Genomic DNA, 13,573 nt, shown 5'->3' on the forward strand with positions numbered 1-13,573 from the left:
CAGGCTGCCACATAACACTGAACAGACTTCCATGAGTTATACAGTAGGTCCTTGTTAGTTATCCACTGTAAATATAGAAGTGTCTACAAGTCGATCCCAAACTCCCTAACTATCCCTTCTCCCCATCCATCCCCCAGAAATCATAAATTTGTTCTCTAAGTCTGTGAGTCTCTGTTTTGTATATAAGTTCATTTGTGTCATTTCTTTTTAGATTTCACATATAAAGAATGTCAGACGGTATTTCTCCTTCTCTGAAATTACCTCACTCACTATGACAATCTCTAGGTCCATCCACATTGCTGCAAATGGCATTCTTTCATTCCTTGTAATGGCTGAGTAATATGTACATATCACATTTTCTTTATCCATTCCTCTGTTGATGGACATTTAGGTTTCATCCATGTCTTGGCTATTGTAAACAGTGCTGCAATGAACACTGGGGTGCATGCTTTCTTTCGGATGTTTTTCTCCAGATATACGCCCAGCAGTGGGATTGCAGGGTCATATGGTCACTGTATTTTTAGTTTTTTAAGAAACTTCCATACTATTCTTTATAGTGACTATACCAATTTACATTCCCACCAATAGTTTACATGGGTTCCTTTCTTTCCACACCCTCTCTAGCATTTATTATTTGTAGAGTTTTCTCATGATAGCCATTCTGACTGGTGTGAGGTAATATCTCATCTTAGTTTTGATTTGCATTTCTCTAGTAATTAGTAATGTTGAGCATCTTTTCATGTGTTATACATTTTATGCCATACACAGCAGCAACAGCAAGTCTCATGTTCCTTTGAGGTGGAACAGTTTTTTGAGTGTGCTCAGAATCAGGGTGACCTTAAGCTTTGTGAGGGTTTCACAAGGTGCTAGAACCTTGTGAAACATTGGTGAACGGGTTAGCTTAATCAAGAAGTTCCAATCAAAGATGTGGAAAATCATCTCTCTTGCCCACATTGGTTTAACATTACAAATATAATTGATAGTGAAGATTTGAAGTGTGAAACCACCAGGTAAACCTCTCCTCAATCATTAATAACTTTGGTGCTTCCTCAGGATTGCTGAGGAAGAGGGTTTTCTCATTCTATGGAAGTTCATTGAGATGGTATTGAGTTTGGGGCTACTCAGATCTTTGTGGTCTCTTAAACATGCTTTTCTGATGCTACTGGTGCGAATTCATTAGAATAAAATGTTTTTCTTTCCAGAAAATTTTTTCAAATATTTGTCAAATGTAAATTGTATATTTATAAAGTATACAATCAGATGATTTGATATATAAATATATCAAATATACATATATATATAGCAAAATAATACTTTCAAGTTAATGAACATATTCATCACCCTTGTCATAGGTGGAACTTGTGTATGTATATGTGTATGAGTGTGTGTGGTGTGAAAACATAATATCAAGTCTCAAGTTAACAAATTTCAAATATACAATATAGGATTATTAAATATAGAAACAATGCTATCCATTAGGCTCCAGAAGTTATACACCCTGCCCAACTGACAAATTATACCCTTTTTATATGATTGTCCAAGGATGTCACAAGATGTCTCAAAGAGTGGAAAACTCAGTCAGGAATGGTTGAAGAAATTCAAAACCAGAAATCAGTACTCATTTCATCTTTTACCAAATCAAGCTAATGACATGAAGGATACATGATTTAGAAGTCCACAGGCTCTATGTAGGACACACCATGCTCAGTCAAACATGGTACTACTTTCTGTTGCTTTGACAGCAGAAGATGTAAACTCTGAAATCTACCTTGTGACCTCCCCTGGAAACAGAATTCACTGAGACATTTATGTTTCAGTTTATCAATAGTGTTTCCACTTACCACATCTGTAGTCCATATCATGAACAGCTAGAGATGATGAAAAGTCTGTTCCTCCTTTGGAGTTATTTCTGCTTTGGAAAAAATATGTGAGCCACCTGCTCCCGGATTTGCTTGGTCTTGATCCCATAAATGATAGGGTTCAGCATAGGTGGAGCCAGAACGCAGACATTAGCCAACAGGATGTGAATATGAGGTGGAATGTGACGACCAAACCTCTGAGTCAGGATCGTGAAGATGGCAGGTCCATAAAAGAGAATGATAATGCAGACATGAGAGCCACATGTGTTGAGAGCCTTGTGGCAAGCGTCTTGGGAAGACATGTGGAAGACAGCATGGAGAATCAGCACATAGGAAACAAAAATTAGCAGGGCGTCTAAAACCACTGTTGACATTAGGACAAAGAGTCCATACCAGATGTTCACTCGAATGTCATTACAAGCATATTTGGCCAAGCCAATGTGTTCACAAAAGGTGTGGGGTATGATATTATTTTGGCAGAAATTCAATCTTTTCAAAAGGAATACTATGGGAAAAATTGTACAATAACTTCTCAGAAAGATGGTAACTCCTATTTTCCCAATCAATGTGTGTGTAAGAATAGTGCTGTATCTCAGTGGAAAGCATATGGCAATGTAGCGGTCAAATGCCATCACCAGCAAGATCCCTGACTCAGACATGAAAGTGCTGTGTGTGATGAAGAACTGAGTGATGCAGCGATCCAGGGAGATCTCCCCAGCATGGAACCAGAAGATGGCCAAGGCCTGAGGGACTGTGCATGTAGAGAGGACAATGTCTGCTCCAGCCAGCATGCAGAGGAAAAGGTACATGGGTTCATGAAGGTTGCGCTTTGTGAGGATAATACAGATGACCAGACTGTTTCCAAAGAGGGCAATAGCATAGGAAATGAAGAAGGGGATGGAGATCCATATGTGCTGGTCCTCAAGGCCAGGGATGCCCAGCAAGCGGAAGACTGTGTGGCTAACACCAGTGTGATTTAAAGTCATCATGTCTAGAAATACCACTAAATACATCACTTCTTATTCACATACAGAGATAAAAACACAGGTTTTCCTAATCTCGGTGAAAGCAGCAGGAGATTTTGGCATATTCCATACTTCTGCCTTCCTTGAACATGCAAATAATAAGACATATATAAAGGTGAATAGAATATGTTCTGTAGCCTCGAATGCTACTCTAGTCAAAGGAGATACAGGTTTCCAGCTAGTCAAATAAAAAGATACTGCTGTATGTCTTTTCCTACCAACAGATGGGTATCAATATACAGCAGGGACCATGGTACATCTCTGGGGAGGCAGTAGCAAGATTGTAATTGAACTTGACATTGAGGAGTTTATCATATAGCAGAGAAAGAAAAGAAAAAGATGTATTCTTGAAACATTTTCAGTCAGGGTGGCTTAGGCATAGAGAATACTGGAGAAGGTATGGGAGGATTTGTACAGGCAGATTTTTCCTGATTGTGAAGGACATTGATCACAACTTTACACTTAGACTCAACCATTTACATGGGGACCAGCCATTAGATGTCATGAAGTTATCCATTTAGAACAGTTGATCTAGTTTTTAAAATTATCTGTGGAGGTTTACTGAAACAGTAGTTAATGAGACAGGATTCTAAATGGCCAATGGTGTTCCTGGAGTAAAATGGATCTGAACCTAATGCTCAAGGAGGAATTAAACTAATACCTATTATGCAACTGCTTTATGCCAGCAGCTGGAGTCATCATTTGGTATATGGTACTTTATATATTTTTGCACTACCATGTTGACTATCCATTCAAGGAACTGGATATTATCTCCATTTCACTCTTAAAGAATATGAGACTCATCAAATGTGAATTATTTGCCAAATACCCCAAGGAAATAATTAATAGGTATGAGATCTGAAAATTGTGTGTTTACCACATATAGGAACCTCACTTGTGAAGAGGGTCAAAAGGCCTTATGAGGTGCCATTGACAAGGCCTATGTGCCTGAGGTGAGGCACTCCTCCAGCTTACATCTTAGAAAACTAAGTGTAGAAATGACTGAAATTGAAAAAAGAAAGGTATCTCTTCTCAGAATGAGGAGGGAGGGCTGCATGATATTTAAAGTCTTTTTGCATGCAGAAATTGAACATTTGTTTCTTAGTACACTTTGATTCATTAATTAACTCAGTTATTCAGGTAATATATTTTGAGCAAAAAATATTTTCAGGCACCATATCACTAACCAGGGATAGAGAGGAGAAATGGAAATTTTTAGAGTCTTAGAATATATACTTACAGTTTAAAGAGGGGCAAATTGTAAATAGACAGGTTTTAAGAATTGGAGACAGATGTGAATTCCTTCTATTGAATGAGTACCTTAAAATATTTGTCTCTTAAGATTGATCTTATACTCACTATAAACACTATATTTTCTACTCCAGTTACCCTCGATGCTTCTAATTTTCCTATTTGGAGAGGAAAATCAACTCCTATAATCATGGGTGGGTGCTGAGAGAAAACATTCTGTCATTAGACTGATCACTCATCAGTTGGCCTTGGGTCTAAAACTGTTGGGCTTCCCAGGTGGCTCTAGTGGTAAAGAATCTGCTTGCTAATGTGGGAGATGTAAGATATGTGGGGTTCAATCCCTCAGTCAGGAAGATATCCTGGAGGAGGGCATGGTTACTTCAGTATTCTTGTCTGGAGAATCCCCATGGACAGAGAATCCGGCAGGCTAGAGTCCATAGAGTCACAAAGAGTCAGACATGAGTGAAGCAACTTAGCATGTACGCTGAAACTGTTTCCCATTGAGCACATGCTCCCCTCTGAGAATTCTCTCCAGTGAGGGCAGCCTGTCTCTTGCAGGAAGTGGAAAATCAGAAGGCAAGGGGAGAGCACCAAATAGAAACTTGTGAGTCCCACAGCCTGATTTTTAAAAAAAAAAGGAAAATAGATAAAGGCAAGAAGGAAGAAGCCAGGAAAGACAAATCAACAAGGTAGGGCTTCCGCGGAAAGTGAAGGGCGCTCAGTTGTGTCCAACTCTTTGTGACCCCATGGACTATATAGTCCATGGAATTCTCCAGGCCAGAATATTAGAGTGAGTAGCCTTTCCCTTCTCCAGCAGATCTTCCTGACCTAGGAATTGAACCGGGCTCTCCTGCATTGCAGGCAGATTCTTTACTGAGTTATCAGGGAAGCCCTAGAGTATTACAAAAGTTCACCACAGCCAGGAAGTGGAGACAGGGACTAAGAGGGAAATATTTAAAATCAGAGCCATAGAAAGAAGCCAGAAAGCTAGGGTTAGGGAATTTCCCTACGGGACTGGTGTCCCGATGAAGTAACTTCAGTCTGAAACAAGTTAATTCTTAACACCCTACCCAAATGCCTCCTCCTATTTCTCACACACAGGCAAGTCTCCCTGGTAGCTCCCCAAAGCCCCTTCCCACACCCTGTCTGGGGAAATCCCACACAGATCCTTGTCATTTTCAACATCTTTCTCATATTTTGCCAAGTGATCTACAGTAAGTCCATTTGTTTTCTATTTCTCATGCCAAGCCTAATTCTATGGCACCTGTTATTTAATGAATGATATCTCCTTTTCTGAGGCAGAGAAAAGGCCAGAGGAGCCAGAGATCAAATTGCCAACATCCACTGGATCATCAAAAAAGCAGGGGAGTTCCAGAAAAACATATACTTCTGCTATATTGACTACACCAAAACCTTTGACTGTGTGGATCACAACAAACTGTGGAAAATTCTTAAAGAGATGAGAATACCAGACCACCTCACCTGCCTCCTGAGAAACCTGTATGCAGGTCAAGAAGCAACAGTTAGAATCAGGCATGGAACAATAGTCTGGTTCCAAATAGGGAAAGGAGTGCATCAAGGCTGTATATTGTCACCCTGTTTATTTAACTTATATGCAGAGTACATCATGAGGAATGCTGGGCTGGATGAAGCACAAGCTGGAATCAAGGTTCCCAGGAGAAATATCAATAACCTCAGATACACAGATGACACCACACATGGCAGAAAGCAAAGAACTGAAGTTGATGAAAGTGAAGAGCAGAGTCAAAAAGCTGGCTTAAAACTCAACATTCAAAAACTAAGATCGTGGCATCTGGTCCCGTCACTTCATGGCAAATAGATGGGAAACAATGTAAACAGTAACAGACTTTATTTGGGGGCTCCAAAATCACTGCAATTGGTGACTGCAGCCATGAAATTAAAAGATGCTTGCTCCATAGAAGAAAAGGCATGACCAACCTAGACAGCATATTAAAAAGCAGAGGCATTACTTTGCAGACAAAAGTCTGTCTAGCCAAAGCTATGGTTTTTCCAGTAGTCATGTTTGGATGTGAGAGTTGGACTATAAAGAAAGCTGAGCACCAAAGAATTTATGCTTTGAACTGTGGTGTTGGAGAAGATTCTTGAGAGTCCCTTGGACTGCAAGATCAAACCAATCAATTCTAAAGGAAATCAACCCTGAATATTCATTGGGAGGACTGATGCTGAAGCTGAAGCTCCAGTACTTTGGCCACCTCATGTGAAGAACTGACTCATTTGGAAAAGACCCTGATCCTGGGAAAGACTGAGGGCAAGAGGAGAAGGGGGCGACAGAGGAGGAGATGGTTTTACCATTATCAACTCGATGGACATGAGTTTGAGAAAGCTCCAGGAGTTAGTGATGGACAGGGAAGCCTGGCATGCTGCACTCCATCGGATTACAAAGAGTCAGACATGACTGAGCAACTGAACTGAACTGATCTGCTAATTTGCTAACTTTCAGTAACTTCACCTGGTTCATATACTCTCAACCTCCCTTTCCAGACCTCACCCTTCACTTCTGCTAGAAGTACCTCTGTTTAGTATCATTCCACACATATTAACATCCTCCAAGGATCCTGCCCCTCTAGCCTGTTTAGGACATAACACCTTCCCAGTCCTTACCTTGATCCTTAAACCATCTCCACCTGTAGATGTCTAATCACTCCCTAGCCTTAGAATGAGTCCTCAGAAACAGAACTTCAGTTGGATATATAAGTCAGCTAGTTGCATGGCAGGATTTGGGCTGTTTATTCTCCTTGATGTGAGCCCTTGAGATCAGCACTTATCCCAGGACTCCAGGGACAGAACTGTCTCCACCAGCCTCACCCTTTTCCCAAATGTGCTGTCTCTAAGACACCTTCACATCTTCTTCACTTCCTCCTGCTCCTTTTCTCTCTTACTTCTTTCAGATGCTCTGATTTTTAAAAAATGGTTTATCACCTAAGCTAGTTTTTAAAAAAATATCAAGGGCATATAAATTTAATGTAATAAATGCTGTTTTGATGAACTGAAATGAGACTGTCTCTGTGAGTCTAGTGCTAAACCCTGTAGCTCAGATTCTTTTGAGTTTAGCAAGTATCATCAACTCTGTCCCCTATGGTAACTCATCACCACTTTTCTATATTCTTATTACTGTAAAAGTAGGATGTCATTTTGTCCTTTATTTTACACTGGACATCATTTACATGTGAATTCTGCCTGTATTCTCTTCTCCTTTGAAAATTTCAAGTAAAATAATAATTGCTACTTGGCTCAACAGTGTTCATAAACACAAATGATAACCCTGAGTTTGCCTACTAATGAAAATTACCCTTAAGCTTATCTTTATTTGGTGCATTTTTTAAAAACAATATAAAGTTTTTATTTTGTATTGGGGTATAGTGGATTAACAGTTTTGTGATAGTTTCAGGTGAACAGTGAAGGGATTGTGTTAAATCTATTTTCAGTAAAAATATGAAGCTTACAATTAATATGTACCAACAATTTTTGACATTTCTTCTTCATGAAATAGCTTGAAATTGAAAATGTTAGTTGCTCAGTCATGTTGGGCTCTTTCCAACCCCATCAACTATAGCTCGCCAGGCTCCACTGTCCGTGGAATTCTCCAGGCAAGAATACTGGAGAAGCTAGCCCTTCCCCTCTCTAGGGGGTCTTCCCAACTCAGGAATTGAACCTAGGTCTCCTGAATGCAGGCAGATTTGGTATTTACCACTTGAGCCACCAGGGAAGCCCAAGAAATAGTTTACACTAAAGTTATACCCATCTTCAGTTTTTCCATGAGTTTCAAATTTCAGAAACATGAATAATGATGATTTTGCCTAAGGATATATAATTATATGTACTTAGTGCTTAACAGACCACATGTAAATCAAAATAATTTTGACATGCTCATATTTGCCTGCCTCCTTTGGCTACACTCAAGATTTTCCTCTCTATCTTGCTTTTTATTTTTTTTAATTTAAATTTATTTATTTTAATTGGAGGCTAATTGCATGCTGCAATTCATGGGGTCGCAAAGAGTCGGACACGACTGAGCAACTGAACTGAACTGAATTACGTTAAAATATTGTATTGATTTTGCTATACATCAACATGAATCCACCACGGGTGTACACGTGTTCCCCATCCTGAACCCCCCTCCCACCACCCTCCTCATATCATCTCTCTGGGTCATCCCAGTGCACCAGCCCCAAGCATCCTGTATCCTGTATCGAACATAGACTGGTGATTCGTATCTGACATGATAGTATACATGTTTCAATGCCATTCTCCCAAATCATCCCAACCTCTCCCTCTCCCACAGAGTCCAAAAGTCTGTTCTATACATCTGTGTCTCCTTTGCTGTCTCGCATACAGGGTTATCATTACCATCTTTCTATATTCCATATATATATGTTAGTATACTGTATTGGTGTTTTTCTTTCTGGCTTACTTCACTCTGTATAATCGGCTCCAGTTTCATCCACCTCACTAGAGCTGATTCAAATGTATTCTTTTTAATGGCTGAATAATACTCCATTGTGTTTATGTACCACAGCTTTCTTATCCATTCGTCTGCTGATGGACATCTAGGTTGCTTCCATGTCCTGGCTATTATAAACAGTGCTGTGATGAACATTGAGGTACATGTGTCTCTTTCAATTCTGTGTGTATGCCCAGCAGTGGGATTGCTGGGTCATAAGGCAGTTCTATTTCCAGTTTTTTAAGGAATCTCCACACTGTTCTCCATAGTGCCTCACTGTTCTCCATAGTGGCTGTACTAGTTTGCATTCCCACCAACAGTGGAAGAGGGTTCCCTTTTCTCTGCACCCTCTCCAGCATTTATTGCTTGTAGACTTTTGGATAGCAGCCATTCTGACTGGCATGAAATGGTACCTCATTGTAGTTTTGATTTGCATTTCTCTGATAATGAATGATGTTGAGCATCTTTTCATGTGCTTGTTAGCCATCTGTATGTCTTCTTTGGAGAAATGTCTATTTAGTTCTTTGGCCCATTTTTTGATTGGGTCGTTCATTTTTCTGGAATTGAGCTGCAGGTGTTGCTTGTATATTTGTGAGATTTGTTGTTTGTCAGTTGCTTCATTTGCTATTATTTTCTCCCATTCTGAAGGCTGTCTTTTCACCTTGCTTTTCACCTATGTTGTGCAGAAGCTTTTAAGTTTAATTATGTCCCATTTGTTTATTTTTGCTTTTATTTCCAGTATTCTGGGAGATGGGTTTTTCCAGTAGTCATGTATGGATGTGAGAGTTGGACTGTGAAGAAGGCTGAGCGCCGAAGAATTGATGCTTTTGAACTGTGGTGTTGGAGGAGACTCTTGAGAGTCCCTTGGACTGCAAGGAGATCCAACCAGTCCATTCTGAAGGAGATCAGCCCTGGGATTTCTTTGGAGGAAATAATGCTAAAGCTGAAACTCCAGTACTTTGGCCACCTCATGTGAAGAGTTGACTCATTGGAAAAGACTCTGATGCTAGGAGGGATTGGGGGCAGGAGGAGAAGGGGATGACAGAGGATGAGATGGCTGGATGGCATCGCTGACTCGATGGACGTGAGTCTGAGTGAACTCTGGGAGTTGGTGATGGACAGGGAGGCCTGGCGTGCTGTGATTCATGGGGTCACAAAGAGTCGAACACGACTGAGTGACTGAACTCAACTGAACTGAAATGGGAGGTGGGTCATAGAGGATCCTGCTGTGATTTATGTTGGAGAGTGTTTTGCCTATGTTCTCCTCTAGGAGTTTTATAGTTTCTGGTCTTACATTTAGATCTTTAATCTATTTTGAGTTTATTTTTGTGTGTGGTGTTAGAAACTGTTCTAGTTTCATTCTTTTACAAGTGGTTGACCAGTTTTCCCAGCACCACTTGTTAAAGAGATTGTCTTTAATCCATTGCATATTTGTGCCTCCTTTGTCAAAGATATGGTGTCCATAGGTGCGTGGATTTATCTCTGGGCTTTCTACTTTGTTTCATTGATCTATATTTCTGTCTGTGTGCCAGTACCATACTCTCTTGATGACTGTGGCTTTGTAGTAAAGCCTGAAGTCAGGCAGGTTGATTTCTCCAGTTCCATTCTTCTTTCTCAAGATTGCTTTTGCTATTTGAGGTTTTTTTGTATTTCCATACAAATTGTGAAATTATTTGTTCTAGCTCTGTGAAAAATTCCGGTGGTAGCTTGATAAGGATTGCACTGAATCTGTAAATTGCTTTGGGTAGTATACACATTTTCACTATATTGATTCTTCTGATCCATGAACATGGTCTATTTCTCCATCTATTAGTGTCCTCTTTGATTTCTTTCACCAGTGTTTTATAGTTTTCTATATATAGGTCTTTAGTTTCTTTAGGTAGATATATTCATAAATATTTTATTCTTTTCGTTGCAATGGTGAATGGAATTGTTTCCTTAATTTCTCTTTCTATTTTCTCACTATTAGTGTATAAGAATGCAAGTGATTCTGTGTGTTGATTTTATATCCTGCAACTTTACGATATTCATTAATTAGCTCTAGTAATTTTCTGGCGGAGTCTTTAGGGTTTTCTATGTAGAGGATCAAGTCATCTGCCAACAGTGAGAGTTTTACTTCTTCTTTTCCAACTTGGATTCCTTTTATTTCTTTTTCTGCTCTGATTGCTGTGGCCAAGACTTCCAGAACTATGTTGAATAGTAATTGTGAAAGTGGGAACCCTTGTCTTGTTCCTGACTTTAGGGGAAATGCTTTCAGTTTTTCACCATTGAGGATAATGTTTGCTGTGGGTTTGTCATATATAGCTTTTATTATGTTGAGGTATGTTCCTTCTACTCCTGCTTTCTGGAGAGTTTTTATCATAAATGAATGTTGAATTTTGTCAAAGGCTTTCTCTGCATCTATTGAGATAATCATATGGCTTTTATTTTCAATTTGTTAATGTGGTGTATTACATTCATTGATTTGTGGATATTGAAGAATCCTTGCATCCCTGGGATAAAGCCCACTTGGTCATGATGTGTGATCTTTGTAATATATTGTTGTATTCTGTTTGCTAGAATTTTGTTAAGGATTTTTGCATCTATGTTCATCAGTGATATTGGCCTGTAGTTTTCTTTTTTTGTGGCATCTTTGTCAGGTTTTGGTATTAGGGTGATGGTGGCCTCATAGAATGAATTTGGAAGTTTACCTTCCTCTGCAATTTTCTGGAAGAGTTTGAGTAGGATAGATGTTAGCTCTTCTCTAAATTTTTGGTAGAATTCAGCTGCGAAGCCATCTGGACCTGGGCTTTTGTTTGCTGGAAGATTTCTGATTACAGTTTCAATTTCTTTGCTTGTGATGGGTCTGTTAAGATTTTCTATTTCTTCCTGGCTCAGTTTTGGAAAGTTGTACTTTTCTAAGAATTTGTCCATTTCTTCCAAGTTGTCCATTTTATTGGCATGTAATTGCTGATAGTAGTCTCTTATGATCCTTTGTATTTCTGTATTGTCTGTTGCGATATCTCCATTTTCATCTCTAATTTTGTTGATTTGATTTTTCTCCCTTTGTTTCTTGATGAGTCTGGCTAATGGTTTGTCAATTTTATTGATCCTTTCAAAGAACCAGCTTTTGGCTTTCTTGATTTTTGCTATGGTCTCTTTTGTTTCTTTTGTATTTATTTCTGCCCTAATTTTTAAGATTTCTTTCCTTCTACTAACCCTGGGATTCTTCATTTCTTCCTTTTCTAGTTGCTTGAGGTGTAGAGTTAGGTTATTTGTTTGACTTTTTTCTTGTTTCTTGAGGTATGCCTGTATTGCTATGAACTTTCCCCTTAGCACTGCTTTGACAGTGTCCCACGGTTTTGGGTTGTTGTGTTTTCATTTTCATTCGTTTCTATGCATATTTTGATTTCTTTTTTTATTTCTTCTGTGATTTATTGGTTATTCAGCAGCATATTGTTCAGCCTCCTTATGTTGGAATTTTTAATACTTTTTCTCCTGTAATTGACATCTAATCTTACTGCATTGTGGTCAGAAAAGATGCTTGGAATATTTTAATTTTTTTTGAATTTTCCAAGGCTAGACTGATGGCCCAGGATGTGATCTATCCTGGAGAAGGTTCTGTGTGCACTTGAGAAAATGGTGAAATTCATTGTTTGGGGGTAAAATGTCCTATAGATATCAATTAGGTCTAACTGATCTATTGTATCATTTAAAGTTTGTGTTTCCTTGTTAATTTTCTGTTTAGTTGATCTATCCATAGATGTGAGTGGAGTACTAAATTCTCCCACTATTGTTGTGTTATTGTTAATTTCCCCTTTCATACTTGTTAGGATTTGTCTTACATATTGTGGTGCTCCTATGTTGGGTGCATATATATTTTAATTGTTATATCTTCTTCTTGGATTGAGCCTTTGATCATTATGTAGTGGCCTTCTTTGTCTCTTTTTGCAGCCTTTGTTTTAAAGTCTATGTTATCTGATATGAGTAATGCTACCCCTGCTTTCTTTTGGTCTCTATTTGCATGGAATATCTTTTTCCAGCCCTTCACTTTCAGTCTGTATGTGTCCCCTGTTCTGAGGTGGATCTCTTGTAGACAACATATATAGGGGTCTTGTTTTTGTATGCATTCAGCCAGTCTTTGTCTTTTGGTTGGGGCATTCAACGCGTTTACATTTAAGGTAATTATTGATAAGTATGATCCTGTTGCCATTTACTTTATTGTTTTGGGTTCGGGTTTATACACCCTTTTTGTGTTTCCTGTCTAGAGCATATCCTTTAGCAGTTGTTGGAGAGCTGAATAGGTGGTGCTGAATTCTCTCAGCTTTTGCTTGTCTATAAAGCTTTTGATTTCTCCTTCATATTTGAATGAGATCCTTGCTGGGTACAGGAATCTGGGCTGTAGGTTATTTTCTTTCATCATTTTAAGTATGTCTTGCCATTCCCTCCTGGCCTGAAGAGTTTCTATTGAAGAATCAGCTGTTATCCTTATGGGAATCCCCATGTGTGTTATTTGTTGTTTTTCCCTTGCTGCTTTTAATATTTGTTCTTTGTGTTTGATCTTTGTTAATTTGATTAATATGTGTCTTGGGGTGTTTCGCCTTGGGTTTATCCTGTTTGGGACTCTCTGGGTTTCTTGGACTTGGGTGATTATTTCCTTCCCCATTTTAGGGAATTTTTCAACTATTATCTCCTCAAGTGTTTTCTTGTGATTTTTCTTTTTGTCTTCTTCTTCTGGGACTCCTATGATTCGAATGTTGGGGTTTTTAATATTGTCCTGGAGGTCTCTGAGATTGTCCTCGTTTCTTTTAATTCATTTTTCTTTTTTCCTCTCTGATTCATTTATTTCTAACATTTTATCTTCTACTTCACTAATCCTATATTCTGCCTCCATTATTCTACTATTTGTTCCCTCCAGAGTGTTTTTTAACTCATCTATTGCATTATTCATTATATATTGACTCTTTTTTATTTCT

At 38.8% G+C, this 13,573-nt stretch overlaps 1 protein-coding gene across 1 annotated transcript; it reads right to left on the minus strand.

The window, feature by feature from the left end:
- Positions 1 to 1,903: 1,903 nt before the first annotated feature.
- Positions 1,904 to 2,848, minus strand: LOC128060759 (olfactory receptor 52B4-like). Its single transcript, XM_052653141.1, has one exon. The coding sequence runs from the start codon at positions 2,846 to 2,848 to the stop codon at positions 1,904 to 1,906; it is 945 nt and encodes a 314-aa protein (XP_052509101.1).
- Positions 2,849 to 13,573: the final 10,725 nt, after the last annotated feature.

This window comes from Budorcas taxicolor, chromosome 15, assembly GCF_023091745.1.
Source record: "Budorcas taxicolor isolate Tak-1 chromosome 15, Takin1.1, whole genome shotgun sequence".
In the NCBI taxonomy this organism is placed as follows: domain Eukaryota; kingdom Metazoa; phylum Chordata; class Mammalia; order Artiodactyla; family Bovidae; genus Budorcas; species Budorcas taxicolor.

What these genes read in the sequence shown, in the direction of transcription:
- LOC128060759 (XM_052653141.1), bottom strand. Translation starts at nt 2,848, where the DNA reads ATGATGACTTTAAATCACACTGGTGTTAGCCACACAGTCTTCCGCTTG.